General features: G+C 38.0%; 1 protein-coding gene and 1 long non-coding RNA gene across 2 annotated transcripts; both read right to left on the bottom strand.

The window, feature by feature from the left end:
* Positions 1 to 1,559: 1,559 nt before the first annotated feature.
* Positions 1,560 to 2,206, bottom strand: LOC113782753. Its single transcript, XR_003469850.1, has 2 exons — positions 2,151 to 2,206; positions 1,560 to 1,755 (listed from the first exon to the last, which is right to left on the bottom strand). It is a non-coding gene; the product is annotated as an uncharacterized LOC113782753 (long non-coding RNA).
* An 11,567-nt stretch (positions 2,207 to 13,773) lies between these two features.
* Positions 13,774 to 14,325, bottom strand: LOC113783694. The gene has a single exon (XM_027329900.1). It carries the CDS (start codon positions 14,280 to 14,282, stop codon positions 13,821 to 13,823), a length of 462 nt encoding a protein of 153 aa, XP_027185701.1. The 5' UTR covers positions 14,283 to 14,325; the 3' UTR covers positions 13,774 to 13,820.
* Positions 14,326 to 20,056: the final 5,731 nt, after the last annotated feature.

Raw genomic sequence — 20,056 nt, 5'->3', positions numbered from 1 at the left:
TGGGTGTATGCCATGACATAATTTGGCTCCAATGAGTTCCTGGAAAGTCTTGTGCTTAGAACCAATGTCTCCACTATTGTTTACACATTCTTTGGAGTACGATGGCTCCTTACTTCTGTTTCATGGTTACCTGATCTAAACGATCATTGGATATGTAAGTACAAGAACTTCACTGGCTCACATGAGCAATAAATGAACATTTGATTACTGCATCATGACATCATATCAATGCTTTATTGTGAAATATATTTGGCTGTTGATTTTACTGGTCACTCGCTGAGCTTCTAGCTCACCCCCTATTATCTTCTTCTCCCCACAGGGATCGAAGTAAAGGAAGAACTTGTTTTTGGATCTTTGTGTGGCTGGAGGGCGTACATCTTGTATAGTGTAGTTTTAGTTTTGGTTTGTGTACTTTTGGGCTTGTATAAATATTTGGAATTGAATCGGATGTAAATCTACATTTTACGCTTAGAATTGGTTTCCGCTTCGCTTAAGAGATGTAATTTTGGAGAATTGGATGTATTATTTGAGTTGTACCTTGTAATTTACTTGAGGAATGTAGTAAGTGAGTGAGTCCCGGCGAGAGTTGGGCAGGCGGCCCGCCGAACCCTCTGGTACGCCTTAGGGGGAGGTGGGGTCGTCACAGGTGGTATCAGAGACATATTCGTCTCCATAAATTTCGGCCAAGACGTGAAAATGGAAAGAAATTGGGTCAAAATTTGGTTCACGAAGCGAAAGTAGGGGATGCCCGCGTGCGGGTGGCAAGCTGTAGGTAATGTGACTGAGAACTGTCCACCGCCATTCTTCTGTCACAATTGCAATGTCCAATGTTTCAAGGACAAATGGCACCCAAGGGTTAATCCTCATCTTGTTGTCTTCCAATGGTTAATCCCTCTAGGTAACCTCTAATTATTTCCTAACACCTTGTAAAATAATATTTCTTGATACAAAACTTCAATTAATCGGCAAAAATTTATCGCATTTAGCGCACTAGGGGGCCCCACATCCATAATACGCTTCAGAATGACCTGAACTAACTTATACTAGAAAAATAGTTGGAAAACTATATTCATTTATAAAAATCTCTGGAAAATTTTAATAATAAAATAAAGTAAGAGAAATGCACGCGGAAAATAAAATAAATAAGGAAAATTTTCCCTTTCTTTTTCCTTCGGGCGTCACAAACTCCCCCCCTTAAAAGAATGTCGTCCTTCACATTCCAACTCATGCTAATCAAGTCAAGATATCCCTCCAAAGTCAATCAAGCATTTCCAAGCAAGTACTAAGAGTTACTCTAATCCCGCTTGTCAGATTTTTCATTCCTACCAGAAATCACTGATATGTCAAACCGGACCCATTGTCTGGCATCCTAAATTTTAAGCCTACGATACACTACAGAGATCTGAAGCCTAAGCTCTGATACCAACTGTGACATCCCCACCTCCCCCTAAGGCGAACCAAAGGGTTCAGCGGACCGCCTGCCCAACTCTCGCCGGGACTCAGTCACTCACTACAGTCCTCAAATAAATTACAAGGCACAACTCAAATAATACATCAAATTCTCCAAGAATTACATATCATAAGCGAAACGGAAACTAATTCTAAGCGTGGAACGTATATATACATCCATTTCCATTCCAAACAGTCACACTAGCCAAACTATTACACAAAATGAATCCAAATCTAAACTGTACAAGATATATGCCATCCAGTCCCACAAATAACGTAATACAAGCGCTTCCTTTGCCTCGAGCCCTGTGGAGGGGACATAAAATATTTTTGGGGCGAGCTAGAAGCTCAGCGAGTAACCAATAAAATCAGTAATCAAATAAGTTTCACAATAGTTCATTTCAATGATGTCATGAATCGGTAATCAAATATACATTTATTGCTCTTGTGAGCCAGTGAAATCATTTTACTTAAACATCCAACGCTCAAATTGATCCAGTAACAGTGAAACAGTGATAGGGAGCCATTTGCTCCAAGTAAACAGTGATGGAGACGTTGGTGTTCAGCACAAGACTTTCCAAGAACTCATTGAAGCCAAATCATGTCATGAACTCACATGTAAGCACACATGATATGCAATCGAGTAAATAATGCAAGAAACAATTCATAAGTAGCTTTGGAAATAGTTTGGGGTCACTCACCAACCACGGCTCTTAATCCTCTTCCATCATAGACAGTTTTCTCGATCAAGTCCAAGGCCTTCAACTCAAACTCAAAGCCATCAAATGCTTTCAAAGATCGGACAGCATTTCCCCTACATTTCCTTACTTTTCCATCCTACAAGCAACACCATTTCATCTCAAATCAATCACTTACACATCATAGACTATCAAATACACCTTTCGGCACAATATCCATAACTGAAGTTATACTTGTCGGATTGAAACGAATCTTATGGAGTTTCGAAGCCAACACATAACCCTACATTTCTTATGAAGACTCCAAAGCCAAATCATGCATTTTCAGAGTCAGAAATGGAAAACTCCACGAAAACAGAAATCTGGGCGCGAAACAGGGCTCATGGGCAGTCAAGGGTATTTCGGTCATTTCACATGCTACAGTGCTCTGATTGAGTTGAAATTTTACAGGTATCTAGATAACTCAATTATCAACAACTTTCATGTTTTGGGAAAAGGCTGATTCGGCCTCAATCATGGCCTAACAGGTTCGGGCAGAACAGGGTAGGATGAAACCCTAAACTGGAAATTCCGCATAAACTCTGAAATTTTCCGCAACCAATCATATCCAACATATACCAATCTCCATTTTACACTATAACAGGCCATCAATCCATGACTAAACAATAATTATGATATAAAAACAGAAAAATCACTAATAAATCAAAATCCATCAAAACTCCACTTTCAACCATAAAACCTACCACAAATCAACATATTTAGCCACTAAAGCCACTAATTTGACATTAGCAAGAACAAAGAGAAAGTTTGTAAGCAAAGTACCTTAACACCTCAAGAAAGATGATAACTTAGGGTTTTCCTTTCACAAATCCCTCCACTAGAAGCTTTAATCCTCCTTAATAAACAACTTTGATGGAGTAATTTGATAATTCAACGGTTGAAACTCAAGATTTGAGCAAGAATTGAAGTTGAAGTTGAAGAAACTCTCTTGTTCTTTCCTCTCCATAAATTTCGGCGAAGACAATGAAAATGGAAAGAAATTGGGTCAAAATTTGGTTTAGTAAAGGTTAAGACAAGTCCAAGTCAAAGTCAAGGTCCAATGTTTCAAGGACAAATGGCATCCAAGGGTTAATCCTCATCTTGTTGTCTTCCAATGGTTAATCCCTCTAGGTAACCTCTAATTATTTCCTAGCACCTTGTAAAATAATATTTCTTGATACAAAACTTCAATTAATCGGCAAAAATTTATCGCACTTAGCGCACTAGCGGGCTCCACATCCATAATACGCTTCAGAATGACCCGAACTAACTTATACTAGAAAAATGGTTGGAAAACTATATTCATTTATAAAAATCTCTGGAAAATTTTAATAATAAAATAAAGTAAGAGAAATGCACGTGGAAAATAAAATAAATAAGGAAAATTTTCCCTTTATTTTTCCTTCGGGCGTCACACAGCTACTGTCCGTGGGGAGATTATCATGGACACTTTAGGTTTCCTTAATTTTCGTAGAAAATTACTATAGCTTAGCTAAAAATTTGTATTAAATAACTGTCATGTGGATATTTTCATAAGATTGGGTTTATTGGCAAGGAGTTTCATATATTTCTAAGGGAAAACTCTGCCAAAATTTTTAATAAAAATTAAATTTTGAAAGCAAAAAAGAATGATGGATTCCAACAACATCTAGACCTTTAGCAAGGAACCTCAAGTCTCTCAACACCGAATCATTTTGAGAAAGTTCTAACTTGTCAATCTATAAAAAAAAGGATGAAACTATATTTCAATACGAAGAATTTAAGTACATTACTTAATAAATTCTCCAGAATTTTATTTACATATTCAGCAAACCAAGAAGCAAAATTTTTGTTGTGCAAGCGCTCTAATAGATGCTGTGCAACTTCAGGCTGGCCTTCTTTTATCAATTTACGATGCTGCCTGGAAGTATATGAGTCAATATTGTAATCATAAATTTAATTCTAGAATAAAATTTTAATGCATCAAATTCTAGTTGAACTTACTCTATGTAAGGTGTGACAAAATCACAGTTAAATAAAATATACTGATGTGCTTTATTCAAGATATGAGCATCAAAGACTGTTGGCTTGCCTCTCCCGAAGGATATCCTGATTCAGAGAATACATCTAAACCATCTTCAATTTCCTTATGTACTTCTTCATTTCTGCTTGGACGATTGAATTTTGTATCAACATAGTCCGCAAGATATAATGAGCAAAAGTTTATGCATTCTTCTGCCAAGTAGCCTTGAGCAACTGAACCTTCAGGCCTACTTTTATTTTGAACATAAGATTTTAATGTTCCTAAGTACCTAAAGTATCATCATTCCAAATTCATCGATTAGTTCCAAAAATCAAAGAAAGAAAAAAAGTAATAAAAAATTAAGGCATAATGAGAATTACATGCAGTACCTCTCAACAGGATACATCCAACGATAATACACCGAGCCATCTAATTTCACTTCAGTTGCCAAATGAATAGTTAAATGCACCATGACATCGAAGAATGTTGGTGGAAAGCATTTCTCGAGTTCGTAGAGTTAACGACAATTTCTTTTTCCAAACGGACCATATCTTGAGGACAAATAACTTTAGAGCAAAGCTGCCTGAAGTATCTACTCAATCGAATCAAAGGATAGTGCACGGATTTTGGCAAAGTCTTTCTCAAAACTATAGGCAACAATTGCTACATTAGGATATGATTATCATGACTTTTAAACCCCGAAATTCTAGGTGGTTTTACTCAAACGCATCTTGAGATGTTAGCTGTATAACCATCTGGAACCTTCACCTTTTTTAGCACATTGCAAAATATAGTTTTCTGTTTTTTATCCATTGCAAAGGAAGATGGAGGTAAGTACACCTTTCCAAGTTCTGTCTCAATAGGATACGGCTCTTTTCTTATTCCCATTTCTTTCAAATCACGGCGTGAATTATAATGGTCATTTGCTTTATCCTCAATGTCCAGCAATGTCCCCCAAATGTTTTCACAAACATTCTTCTCAATGTGCATGAAGTCAAGATTATGTCTTAAGACATTATTTTTCCAATATGGCAAGTCAAAGAAAATACTCCTTTTTTCCAATTAAAAGGTAGTTTCGGATTACCTTTCACAAGTTTGCCAAATTTAATTTGCAAGTCTCCCAATTCACTCACAATCATATCCCCAATTTGCAAAGGTTGTCTCTTTCCATATTCTTCGGTGCCATCAAAGAATTGGGCTTGCTTTCTAAATTTATGCTTTCTATTTAAGAATCTACAATAGCCCATATAGCAATATTTGAAACTATGAGTCAACCGTCGTGCATGAGTGAACTTGTGACAAACAGGACAAGCATATTCACCTTTAGTGCTCCACCAGATAACATTGCATATTCCGAGAAATCAGTAATGGTCCACAACAGAGCTGCATGCAATTGAAAATTTTCTTTTTGGGATGCATCATAAGTTTGAATGCCAAAATCCCACAATTCGGTTAGTTCTTTAACTAGAGGCTATAGATAAACATCAATATTATTCCCAACAGAGGATGGTCCGAGTATTAATAAGGACAACATGAAGTATGGTTGCTTCATACACATTCATGGAGGTAAGTTATATGGTATTAAAGCCACAGACCAAGTACTGTGTGTAGAACACATGTTGTTGAATGGATTAAACCCGTCAGACGCAAACCCCAATCTAACATTTCGACAATCCTTCGCAAATTTTCGATGTAGATGGTCAAAAGTTTGCCAAACTGGAGAATCAGCTGGATGTCTCATACAACCATCTTTTGTACGTTTTTCCTCATGCCATCTCATATGAGAAGCAATTTTAGAAGACATAAATAGTCTTTGCAATCTAGTTTTTAAGGGAAAATGCCGCAACACTTTTTAAGGAATTTTTCTTTTTTCACCAGTTGGATCATTTTCTAAGGCAACCCACCTAAGCTCGTTACATGTTTCGCATGAAATTCTTTTTTCAGCACTACCCCAATAAAGAGAACAATCATTAGGACATGCATCGATCTTTTCATAACCCAACCCCAATGTATTTATCAATTTCTTAGCCTCATAGTAAGAAGAAGGCAAATTAGTCATGGCCTCCAGAAAGGCTTCCCTCAACAGCTCAAGAAGCATATTAAAAATCTTGTTACTTAACTTATCAAGGCATTTTAGGTGAAGCAAACGACTAATAAAAGTGATGCGGCCATCCAAGCTCCCACCAAGGACATGGTGATACCAATCGGACCAATCACCAAAGCTCGTACCAAGCGAATGAAGGAGCAATTGAATATCTTGGTATGCACGGTACAAGAAGCTAAGGAAGGTAGTTCGATCTTTGAAGATGGTTCAGAGTACGTGACTCTACTCCAACTAGAGGATCAAGACCCTTGACACCAAGCATTATAGTTCACAAAAGGAGTCAAGCCTCACAAGCTTTATGTTAATTAATTTCATTTGAGAACTAGTAGAATAAAGCAAGTAACTCAAATTAAGGAGCCCTTGCCAATGTTAGTCGTTAGTATTATTGTTTAGAGATTAATTTCGGCCATGGTCCATTTGTTAAAGTTCTATCCATGAAGGGCCATAGTTGGGCCGATTTCTAGTTTCCTAGCTTCATTAGGATTTGAGTTGTAAGAAGCTATAAATAAGCTTCAAACCTACAACACTAATCAGATTTGATTCATTAATAAAATTGAGAGAATTCTCTTGACTTCTTGCAAGCACCCCTTGAACATCTTAGATAGTTTTCTAGGAAGTTCATTTTGGCTTATCAAACAAGAAACGCACTTGTTTGTGGTGCCACTCTACCAAAATTCCTTGATTCGCTAATTCGTTAAGTCGCGGGTTGAGATCGCATCAAGAGTGTTCGCAACTTAGAGGGTTAGATTGGGTCGAAAGGGATTCTGCCAACCAAACCTGGAAAATTCTCCATCAAGATCGCGGGCTTTGTGAGGATGAATTTCACCGTCGTGGAGGAATTCGCATCAGCTGGTATCAGAGTTGGTTGATGGATTTCCAGGTTATATCTTCTTAATTCCACCCTTTGTGTCATATTGTCTATTCTTAGTTGTGTTCTTGTCTTGTTCTTATTCAATTTTTAGTCCAGCAAAAAAAAAAGAGCCGCTAGTGTTCTTAGTTGTCGCGTCCTTATTGCTGTTTTCTATTGAATCTTGTGCAATCTGTTCATATCTTGTTTATTGCCAATTTCTATTGAATCTTGTGCTAAATCTGCTCGTGTCTTGCTATTATTGTTTCCACCGTTTGTGTCCAGCAAATTAAAGTGTCAACCAGTGTTGATAGTCGTGTCCTAGTTCGCACATAAGATATTGAGTCGTAGGAGTTTCTGTCTTTGCTGCACTTGCATTGATAAATCTATCCGAATTGTGTAACAGCCCCACCTCCCCCTAAGGCGAACCAAAGGGTTTGGCGGACCGCCTGCCCAGCTCTCGCCGGGACTCAGTCGTTCACTCACACAAATCAGAAATAGAACCACAAGAGAAAAAAACAAAACGAGGATCCAAAACTTAAAACAAAACTTATATACATAGAAATCTCAGAAGGAAGTACAACCGTCAAATATACAGAGGTTCTCAATCACCAGACAACCAGCCCGTGCCAAGCACTAGGGCGAGAACCATGACACAAGAAAACCAAGGGCTAGACCCAGCTAGTCTATTCCGGCTCTCGTCCTTGCTCGCCTTCCCCTGTTAAGGAAAACAAACTAAAGGGGTGAGCTTTAACCTCAGTGAGGTTCCGAACACATAGGCAACAAGAAGTTCAATGCACTCATTACATGTTACCAATAATCCAAATACAAAAGAAAGCGATAAACACCTTCATTAAAAGGATACGTGCTCACAAGGAGCCATTCGTTCATTCATTCGTTCATTCATTCTCCCTTCGTTCCCTTATACCTTCAATCATTTGAAAATGCATTTGTATATAAGTAAAACCCTCATTCATTCATTCGTTCATTCACCAGGCTCCACCAATCTCCACCAACCTACAAGGTAATACTCGAGTATACCAAAACGTTCACCCAGGTCCCTAATCGCCCGACCGAATCCGCTTCTGGCTCGAGACGACCGGTAACAAGGGGCAATGGCCAGTTCAGCCAAAAGGCTTACATTCATGCACAAATAACATTTCAATCATTCAATCATTGAAAATTTCACAATCGTTTAGGCCGAGTGCGATAAAGTACACACTTGCCTAGAAAACTCGTTTTAACAATCATTGAAAGCGTATAACATGTTATCAATCATTCATACCAGCCATAAAATCATGAAACATATCAAACAGGGAACACTCACCTATACACGCAAAATAACGTCCGTTTCTCAATCACCAATGAAACCTAAAAGTAAACAAAGAACACATTACAATCCATCTAGCATGATTTGGATGAAATCAAGGATTACCCGACTACTCGCGAGTAAACGTATAAAATGACTTTTAAAGTGTCAAAAGAGCATATGGATCCGTGGACGGAAATTACTAGGGTTCATAAACCAACCGCGAAACCAAACACAAAAAGGTTATGAAATTTCCGGCAGAAAACACTTTAACCAACGAAAAATCAAAATCCAATAAGGTAAGCTAAGAAGTGTTGTTTCCGGAAATCGTTTATGTAGCTCAAAATCAATAGACTCTATGCCTTGATGAAAATCATGAAAAGGTGGCAAAACTATCTCACTTTCACTCTTAAAACTTCACTTAAAAGTTATTCACTTGTGGCCGAGAGAACCCTAGGTCAACCTCTATATTTTGGTAAACAGTAAGTAAACATTTGGAATTGCAACCCAAAGAGGTATTAGCTTTTAGAATAGTAAAATGATCATTTTATTTGCCAAGCGGAAATATACAGGTTCAAATAGAAATTTAGCCCTCGGCCACCTTTTGAAAGAGCCGATAACATTTTCAGTAAATACGTCCAATTTGTCACAAAATACATTCGCAAAAATTACTTTAACTTGCTCACATTACAAGAAGATAAACGGACGGCATGTCCTTTGTGTTTACCTATTTTCCAGCCATTAATGGCTTCATTATTTTCCTCAAAACAGTCCCAACATCTCATATAGAATAATCTCATGTCCAAAAGCCATTCACTAGGCTTAAAGTCATGTAAATACAAAAATAAATACAAAAATCAAGCTAGAAACATTTCCGGATAAAAACAGTTTTGACACCATTTTGCGGTTTTGGCATCATTGGCGCTACGATTATCGGATGAAGGTGCAAGACACACCGTTTCGAAGCTAACAAATAGGGATAAAATGTTGAAGAAGGTCACTCAGTCCAGTTTGTAGTGAAACTAGGTCAAAATTGACATATATGAAACCAGAAACTCACAAACAGGTTGGCTAACCGCACAATTGTTAAACAGCAATAATTCAGGCTACCGAAGTCCGATTGAAGTGTATCTTATGGTGTTTCGAAGCTAAGACACAACCCTACATTTCTTATGAAGACCTCCATGGCCAAATCCTGCATTTTCATGATCAAAAATGGAAAACTACACAAAAACAGAATTCTGGGCGCGAAACAGGTTTCATGGACAGTCAATGGTATTTTGGTCATTTCACATGCTACAGTGGTCGGATCAAGCTGAAATTTTACAGGCTACTAGTTTATACCATTGGATACAATTTCATGTTTTGGCCAAAATCTAATTCGGTAAGGATCATGGTGAAAAGTCAGATTGGGTGAAAAGACAACCCTGTTCGCTGAACTCCTACCTAGACCAGTCTGGGTATTTCTGAATTATCTCAGCATATACAACTCCAATTCCAGTGATTCCAAAGCCATTTGAAAGCTAAGATACAAGGCTATGATTCTTAAGAAGACATCAACAACCAAATCGGTAGTATTCCCAGTCAAACTACCCAATTACCAAAGCTGATTATTATTCTCGGATAGAAACAGGGTAGCAGGGGTATTTCGGTCTTTTCACAGGCTACCGAGCTCAGATTGAGCTGAAAATTTACAGGTAACTAGAAACCTCATTATATAAAACTTTCATGTTTTGTGCTAAGGCCAATTCGGCCTCTAACCTGGTCAAACAGAAACGGGCAGAATTGAGGAAATGAAACCTTAACTGGAAATTTTTGCATTCAAGTCAGAAATTTTCCACTAAAACATCTCTTTAGCTATCACAAGTCATTAATTTAACATAATCAAGAACAAAGGAAGGATGGCTAGACATGATACCTTCAAATATCAAGAACGGTGATGACTTAAGAATTTTTCTTCCAAAACAACTCCACTAGAAGCTTTAATCCTCCTTAATAAGTAACTTTGATGGAGTAATCTTCACTTTTAATGGTTAGAAATCAAGATTGGAGCAAGGGATTGAAGTACAAGATGAAGGATTTCCTCTCTTTTCTCTCCTCAAAATTTCAGCCAACAAGGTGAAAAATGAAGAAACATTTGGTCAAAATGGATGTTTAGTAAAGTTAAGAAAAGTTAGTCAAAGTCCCCATCCAATGGTTTCATGACACTTATCCCTCTCATTAATGTCATGCCTAACTTTTTTTGTCTTTCTCACACCTATCCACTTGGTACCTCTAAATATCTCATAAGACCCGATAAATTAAACCCAGTATCCAAAACTTAACCTAACTGGCCGAAATTTTCCGAATTTTTCGCACTAGCGGGTCCCACGTCCGATATACGCTCTTAATTTCTCAAAAACTAACCGATACTAGAAAAATCATTTAAAAACTATATTTACTCATAAAATTGATCTAGAAAAATTTTCTAATAAAGAAAATGCAGAAAACGTGCAATTAAGAAAAGTACGGGTCCTCACAAATTGTCTCCTCATTGTTTGTGCATGTCCATTGTTCAGCAACTTGCTATCTTGTTGTTGTCGTGATTAAGTCCAAACCTGATTCAAAAAAAAAAAAAACAAAATAGAATCTGGTTGTGTCGCTAGGAGAAGGTTAGCCGCCACTTAATTCTTGTTGTTGCATTCAAAAATAAATAAATATATATATATAAGGAAGGGAAGAGGACAGCGGACAAATCCATTGAATTCTTGGATACCGATATCAAAACCTGAGTTTCTTGTGATTCTTGGTTGTTTACAACAACAATCTTGAACTTCTTGAAACTTTGGTTGCGATTCTTGAAACCCTTGAAACCCTAAAACTGTCTTTACAAAAAAAAAACCTTGGTACTTGGGCTGTGAGGGAGCGAAACCAGCAGCAAACTGCATTTCTTGAATTCTAGAAATTGATTCTTGAATTCTTGAATGAATCTTGAAGCTTGTTCAGGGTTGGGAACCAAATTTCAAACCAACTAGGCTGCCCAAAAGAGAAAAAAAAATTTCCAGCCGCACCCTAGTTGCTTCGAGTTCTTGGCTGGGATATAAAAAAAAAAAAAAGAAAGACTGTGACACCCCGAATATTAGGAAGTTGTTTGTAAAGAAGATACTAAGTTTTGGCTATAATGAGACCTGAGAGCTGGAAACGAATATATAAGGAAAATACCCTACGTTATTCGAAGTGCATGTATGAATTTAGAGGACGAAATTCTTTTAAGGAGGGGAGATTGTGACACGCCGAATATTAGGAAGTTGTTTGTAAAGAAGATACTAAAGTGTATTTCTTTGAGTTTGATTTAAAACCTTATTTTGTTTTAAAAAGACTAGAAACCCTAAAATTTTAATCCAAAAACCCTAATTTACTTGTGACCAACCGGTTTTCTTAAATCCCTCATATTTTAATTGAAACCCTAATTTTAATCACTGGAATTGTAAAATTCCTCACGTTTTTCTTAAAAATGCCCTTTATTTGGAAATTATTTATTTATTATAGCCCTACTACCTAATCATTCCACAATAAGTGCAAATGAACCTAGAAAGTAGGGTTTCACTTTTCGTTTCCAAGTTGGTGCAAGTTAGGGTTTTCACGTTTTTCCGAAGGGTGATTCTTCGGTATGTAGTAAGGATCAAATTTGGTGCTTAAGAGTGACTTTTAGGTGAGAAATAATATGTGATTAGAAACAATGATAAAAGGTTAGTGAATAGGAAGTAAAAACCCTAATACGCGTGATTTAAGAAAAAACGGTGCGAACCGACGGGTATCGATCACTACCGATTGAACCCACCACTTGACCACCACTTTCTTACTACCACATACCCTTGATATTTTTACAAAATATCCCCCCATCATCCTCAGCCATGTGACCAAAATATGTGGCCCAAAATGCAAGGAAAAGAAAGAGAAATTTGGAAGGCTTTGGTGGTGACAAGTGTCACACACCTATGGCTCTTTGACCAAACCAATTGTCTTGCCTTTTTATCTTCCATTTAGCTTCATTCTTCCTCATTTTCTTCTGGTTTGGCTGAGACAAGAGAGAGAGAAAGAGAGAGCAAGAGTTTCACCATTTCATCTTGATTTGCACCATCCAAGTGAGGAACCAAAATTCTAAACCGATTAAAGTGTGAGTTGTGACCTTGGGAAGCTAGGGGAAACAAAAATTCCAAGAGGAGGTGAAGTATTACTCTTGAAAGCTTCTTTTGTTGAGGTATAAGGTCTAACCCATAGCTTTGGTTCTTTTATTTTTGATTAAGATGTTACATAATTCATGTTTTGGTTAGATTAGTTGTGATACAAGTTGTTGGGATGATTTTTAAGGTGATATATGTAAGTTAGGGTTTGATGATTTCTGCCTATACTTGCTATATGGATGGTATATGTTATATCTAAGCTTATATAGGAGGTTGTGGTGGTGGATTGAGGCAAGAAATGAAGAAAGTTTCATTGAATCCCAAAATTCCCAGATTTCTGGAAAATTTCAGCCTTGTTCTGTCTGGTTTTATTGCATCATGTTAGAGGCCGAATTAGGCTTATCATAAAACATTAAAGTTGTATAAAATGATATTTTATAATTGCCTACAAAATTTCAGCCCAATCGGAGGAACGTAGCCTGTCAAAAGACCAAAATACCCTCGCTGCCCTAGGATGTTTCCAGTGATCCGTTTTAGACAGTTCATTTGTTTGGCCGTGTTTATTCACTATGATCCGTACTGATTTAGCCATTTGTCAAAACATGAAAGTTTTATTACTCTGTCTTATTTTTTTAACGCCTCAAAGAACACCTTAAACGGACTTTGGTAGCCTGAGATATGGCCTTTTAAATGTAGTACGGTTAATTAGCCGATTAGTTGGAACCTGGTTCTGTGAACTGGGAATTTGATTAGGTTACACTGGAAATTTGACCAAGTGATCTTCATGAAAGTTGTAGGAATTCGTCTTAGCTTCGAAATGGTATAATTTTCACACCAATCTGATAAGCGTAGCCTCAGATGTGTTCTTTCCGCAAAACTCGTCAAATCTGTCTTTTGTAAACTTCATTTCCGCACTTGTTATTAGTTGATTTATGTCCTTGTATTGTCTTGAGCCTATGGAACGGCTATTGAAATGCATTTGTGTTGTGTGTACCTTTGGGTTTGAATGAGAAAAATAATGAAGCCAAAATGGCTAGAAAATGAGGTAAACACAAAGGGCATGCTGCCCAAATTTACGCTCGAGAACTAGAGAACTATACTTGCAACTTTTTTTTTTTTTTTTTTTTTTTTTTTGCATTCAAACTGATTTTAACTACCAAAATCCACGGCCAGTTAGAGCCCTGCAACACGTTAATTATACAAGCAATTTTAGATGTCCTGCCGGTGCTTCCTACCACCATTTCTCTTCCCACGAGTCTTCTTACCACCCTTTTTCTTCTTCTTTTTCTTATCAGCAACAGGCCTGCTATCATTGACTCTAGGCGCTGAAGGTCGTAATAAATGTTTCACATCAAGCACACCGTTTCTAAAATGACCTTCAGTTGACTTCAGCACTCTGTCCTCGGAACTGCGCCTCTCTGTCTTTTTAGCATCCCTACCACGATTGCTTGAAAATCGTCCGAGTATCAAATTCTCTTGAAGCATTTTTTCCTCCCTTTCCTTCTGTTTCTTCATTGACACTCTTGCAACACTAAGGGGTAACCTCTGCCTCTTGGGAGGCTTTCCGCCCAAAGAGACAACCTTCTTGTTCTCCAGCTCTTTCTTCTCTTTCCAGGTCATGTGTGTAGAGCCCAAAAATTCGATATCTTTCATTATGGACTTAAAGTCCATCTTCGAACCCCCATCATCCGTGTGGCTGGTGGATGATACACCTCCTGAAGACGGTACCGTGGAAACTCCGGGACTCAAAAGAGCGACGGATTCTGTTTGCGAGGCCCTCCACCAATGGAGCTGATGAAATGTCTACCGTAGCTGCTTCTAACGTTGGCCAACAAACTGGGACTCGGAGAGAAAGGGCTCTTCAATTGAAGGGCAGCAGTGGTGGTGGCAGAAGTGGCTGACTGGTGAGTGGTGCAGACAGTGGTAGCGGCAACTAGGGTTTGCTTTTGATTTGGGGAAAGAAGAATGCCAACAGCGGAGAAAATGAGGTAGAAAAATAATGAAGCCAAAATGGCTAGAAAATGAGGTATACTTGCAACTTGAGTAAGGACTTGGCCGAATTTATACCCTTGAGAAATAAAATAATGACTGCTCGGAGTACGTTTTCTTTGTCACTTCGACTTAAATGGAGATTTCAAAGTTTTACGAGCAAGCATAAGTTTTACAAATATTTTACTCATAGCCTTTGGTTTAAATGTACTCTTTTCACTTCCAAAACTATACTTATACTTTGTACTAGTAGTTATTTGGATTTTCTTTGGTTCACTTAAACTTTGGAGGGGTTTAACTGTAATATTTTCTCTTGGCTATTATTAGGGTTTCTTGGCGATTGAGAGTGTTATCCGGGAGGATACTTTGGACATTATTTTGCTTAAATATGTGAGTGTTCCTTGTTTGCTATATTTTTCTTGACTTCATGACTTGTGTTCTTGTTTGATAATGTGTTAAGTGCTTTCAAGGATTTCCAAAACGAGTTTTCTAGGCAAGCGTGTACTTTACCGCGCTCGACCTAAATGAAACATGAAATTTTCAATGATTAAATGTTGAAATACTAGTTGCGCATGAATGTAAGCCTTTTGGCTGAACTGGGCCCTTGCCCTTATTGCCGATCGACTCGAGCCAGAAGCGGACTCGGTCGGGCGATTTGGTGACCTGGGTGAACGTTTGGTATACTCGAGTTGTGACGCCCTAAAAAGAATGAGAGTGAGAACTCGGAAATTTTCTAATTTTCTAGGGTTTATTTTTTTTTAATCGCCCGCCTTTTCTACATTTTCTTTATTAGAAAAATTCCCCAGATAAAGTTTATGGGCACAGATAGTTTTAAAATCATTTTTCTAGTATTGGTTAGTTTTTGAGAAATTAAGAGCGTATTTTGAACGTGGGACCCGCAAGTGCGGTAAATGCATTATATTTTTGACAACTTGTTGGAAATTTGTATTAAGTGATATTATTTTACAAAGTGTTAAGATATTTGTATTAGAGAGACAAAAAGATAAGTTTTAAACCTAAAGGTGACAAGTGTCACCATAAGATTTAGTCTTGAGTTTGACTACTATTCATAACTTTACCATTTAATTAAAATTGGCCAAAAATCTCTTCATTTTGCAAGCTTCTTGGCCGAATTCTCTTGCTCAAAAAAGGGAAGAAAAGCTCTCAATTTTCTAGTCTCCAATCTTGCCCAATCTTTCAATTAAACCGATTAATCTTCCAATTACTCTATAAAACCTCTTAGCTTGGTGGAGTGGAGCTTGGTTGTGAAGTTGTTTGGAAAGTTAAGGTGACTAGTTGCTCTATATCTTGTATTGCTAAGGTGAGTTGTGAAGTACCCCTTTCCTTCCTCTAATGATGTTCAATTCATGATTGGTGGTGGTATAAGATGCACTTTTATGGATTATATCTTGGTTTTGGTTGAATTGGTGAAGTTTTATAATTATTGGGGATTTTTCTGTTTTCATATGGATATGATTGTGTGGTTATATATGATGATTGGAAATGGTATATAATGACTCTAGAAGGTGGAAAAAGTGGATTATTGCAAGCAATTTCTGTTTTGGAAGAAATTTTGGAAAGTTAGGGTTTATGATTGTGCATTCTGCCCGAATTTATAGCTCATATATAGAGGCCGAATTGGCCTTGTATTAAAACATGAAAGTTGTAGGGAATGACATTTTAGAGGTGCCTACAAAATTTTAGGTCAATCGGAGTAGTGTAGAATGAGAAAAGTCAAACTTACTATTGCTGTTCTGGTTTTACCCGAATGTAAGAATTGCGCCTGTAATTGGTTGTTTTGGCTGGAATTTATTCCGAATTGGTTGTTGATGTCTTCTGATGAAATTTATCCCTGTTTCTTAGCTTTCAAATGGTTTTGGAATTTCTGAATTTGGACTTGGATAGCCTGCTTTATGATGTTTCCGCTAGAATGCGTTCTGTGAATCTGTTTTTGTGATTCTGGTATGGTATCTTGCATTTTTGACCTGGTTACACTCGAAACTGGGTTGAGTGACCTTCTTAAATGTTGTATCCCTGTCTTTTAGCTTCGAAACGGTGTATCGTACACCTTCATCCGACAATCGTAGCGCCTTTGGTACCATTACCGTAAAATGACGTCAAAACTGTTTTTCTGGTTTTGAGCTTAACTTTCATTTCCGGACTTTTCCCTAGCTTGACTTGTACTAGTACTACTTGGAGCTTGCCGAATGGCTATTGGATGAACTTGTTGTTGTGTGTGTACCTTTGGGTTGGAATGAGGAAATAATGAAGCCATGATGGCTGGAAAAGTTAGCAAATTCAGGGGAAGTGCTGTCCGAACTTTGAAGGGATTTTTTTGCATTGAGTTTGTGATCTAAGACTTGGATTTGAGCAAGGCAATGTTATATGATGGATGATTTCTGAGCCATGGAGGTGAGTGACCCTAAACTATTTCCAAGTAGTTGTGAAACGTTTCTTGCATTATTTACTTTTGAACTGTTTCCAAAGTTACTTTTGAACTGTTTTCCTGCATATCATGCGTGCTTATATGAGAGTGTTCCTTGTTTGATATATTTCCTTGACTTATTGGCTTGTTATTATGGATTGATAATGTGTTAAGTGCTTTCAATGATTGTTAAAACGAGTTTTCTGGGCGAGTGTGTACTTTATCGCACTCGACCTAAATAAATGTGAAATTTTCATGATTAATGATTAAATGTTACTTGCGCATGAATGTAAGCCTTTTGGGCTCAACTGGCCATTGGCCCTTGTTACCGGTCGTCTCGAGCCAGAAGCGGACTCGGTCGGGCGATTAGGGACCTGGGTGAACGTTTGGTATACTCGAGTATTACCTTTGTAGGTTGGTGGTGCCTGGACGATGTCCGGGAAAGGTTGAATGAAAAAATGCAATTTCAAATGAAAAAAAAGGGAAATGACAGGAGAACGAACGTATCCTTTTCATGAATGTTACTATCGCTTTCCATTGTACATGTTTCTTGAATTATTGATACTCCATATTTAATGTTTTGTAAATGTTGTAATTGTTTATGGACTTATCATTTGATTTATGACATCATTGAAATGAACTATTGTTAAATCGATTTGATTACTGATTTTACCGGTTACTCGCTGAGCTTCTATCTCACCCCAAAAATATTTTATTCCCCTCCACAGGGCTCAAAGCGAAGGAAGGACTTGTTGTGCTTATTCACATGTCTGGATGGCCTATATCTTGTATAGTTTGGATTTGGAATCATTTTATGTATAGTTGGGAATTGTTTCCGCTTCGCTTATGACATGTAATTTTTGAAGAATTTGATGTATATTGGAGATTTATATTGTAATATTTGAGGTTTATTCTTGTAATTCATTTGACGATTGTAGTGAACGACTGAGTCCCGGCGAGAGTTGGGCCGGCGGCCCGCCGAACCCTCTGGTTCGCCTTAGGGGGAGGTGGGGCTGTCACACGAGTATTACCTTGTAGGTTGGTGGAGCCTGGCCAATTTCCAGGAGGGGGTGAATGAAACGAAAGAACAAACGAGGGTTTACTTTAAAAAACGCATTTCCAAAGAATGGAGGAATAAGAGGAAATGTCAGGAGAACGAACAAACGAACGAAATTATGGCTCCTTGTGAGCCCGTTTCCTTTTAATGTATGTGTTAATATCGCTTTCCATGGTAAATGTTTCTTGAATTATTGATGCTCTATGTTTAATCTATTGGATTGATTATTTGATTATGTGTTCGGAACCTCACTGAGCTTTTAGCTCATCCCTTTAGTTTTATTTTCCTTAACAGGGGAAGGCACGCAAGGATGAGAGCTTGGTATAGACTAGCTTGGTCTAGGTCTTTGTTTTTGTAATGGTTCTCGCCCTAGTGCTTGGCACGGACTGGTTGTATGGTGAAGTGAGAACCTTTGTACATTTGATGGTTGTACTTCCTTTTGAGATAGCAATGTATATATAAGTTTCACTTAAGTTTTGGATTGTTGTATGTTATCCCTTTGGTTGTATTTCGGATTTGATTAAGGAACGACTGAGTCCCGGCGAGAGCTGGGCAGGCGGCCCGCCGAACCCTTTGGTTCGCCTTGGGGGGAGGTGGGGCTGTCACAAAGACTATCAGCCACGAAAATTATCTTGAAAACCTCCAGAAAATTGGGAGTTGTGTGTGTCTACAACCATCCCAAATAGCTGACCCTTCACCAGCCACAAACCCGTAATTAAACCCTACTCCAAATACAAGTGGGATTGGGTTTGCTTAAGTTGAGCAAGCTGTCCAAGATCTTGTTTGACAGCCAACCAAATCCTTGTGGGGAAAGGAAAGGGGGAATATTTCCAGAAATTAATCCAAGAACCTTCGCTTGTCCTCATTTCCTAAATTTGGTGCAACAATAACAAGCGGCAACAGCATCCTTCGGCTAGTGTTTTGAGTCCGATTGTTGTAGTTCTTGAGTCGGTTGTCCAGCTCTCTATTTCGGCCTATTCCAATCATTAACATTCATTTTTAGAGCCTCAGTTTAGCGTCTCAAATTCCAGTTTCAAGTGTCGGTCATTTGGTCATTAATTGTGTCATCCAACTAGTCCTTCATCCGTCACATTTCCATCTTTATTCATTCCACTGTCCAATATCCTCTATTTCACTTCAAATCTGACCGAGCCTCATTCAAGTCAATTCTTGATTGAAGCTAGTTGGCTTTTGAGGAAAACTCTTCTGATTTCTTCAAAGGAAGCAAGTGGAGGCCTTGAGAACAATTTTGCGAGGAATAATTGAAGGAAAGTTTGAGTGAGTACACGAGCGAGAGTGCATACACGTGAGGGAGCGGGTGAGGACAACACTTTGTTTCTTATTTTTACTTGTTTTGCAGGTTATTTGTGACAGCCCCACCTTCCCCTAAGGCGAACCAAAGGGGTTAGCGGACTGCCTGCCCAGCTCTCGCCAGGACTAACGGTTCAGTATAGAGCGATCTATTGCGTTCCGGAACTTATAACGCGCGTAAATAAGGCAAAAGGGCAAAATAACCCAAAATAAAAAAAAAATAAAATTCGGAGTCGGCCATGAATAGGAACCGACCCGTCAAAACGCAACCAAATATCAAACAAACATTCACATCTTGAACTTTAGCAATTACAATCCAAAGTGACATACAAAAGTTCTCAAAAGTTAATATATACACGGTTTGCCAAATTGAAAGTGAAAACGGCCCTAAAGATACATTTAGGGTTTCACTTCATATACAATACAAAAGAGATATACATCTAGTTCATTCGGCAACCATCTATCAAGATTCATTCCAAAAAAAGAGTCATATTCCTGTAAGGAAAACAAAAGGAACGGTGTGAGCTAATTGCCCAGTGAGATACTATCACTTACGCAACCAAGTGCATATAAGCATCAAGCTTTCATTCAATATAGTAAAATAAGCAAAGGTACACGTCAAATATGGTGACAAAAGGATACGGATGGCTCTCAAGAGCCCTT

Source organism: Coffea eugenioides, chromosome 9 (genome assembly GCF_003713205.1).
Source record: "Coffea eugenioides isolate CCC68of chromosome 9, Ceug_1.0, whole genome shotgun sequence".
In the NCBI taxonomy this organism is placed as follows: Eukaryota; Viridiplantae; Streptophyta; class Magnoliopsida; order Gentianales; family Rubiaceae; genus Coffea; species Coffea eugenioides.
Note: the sequence above shows the minus strand (reverse complement) of the source record. Positions and strands in the feature narration are given on the sequence as shown.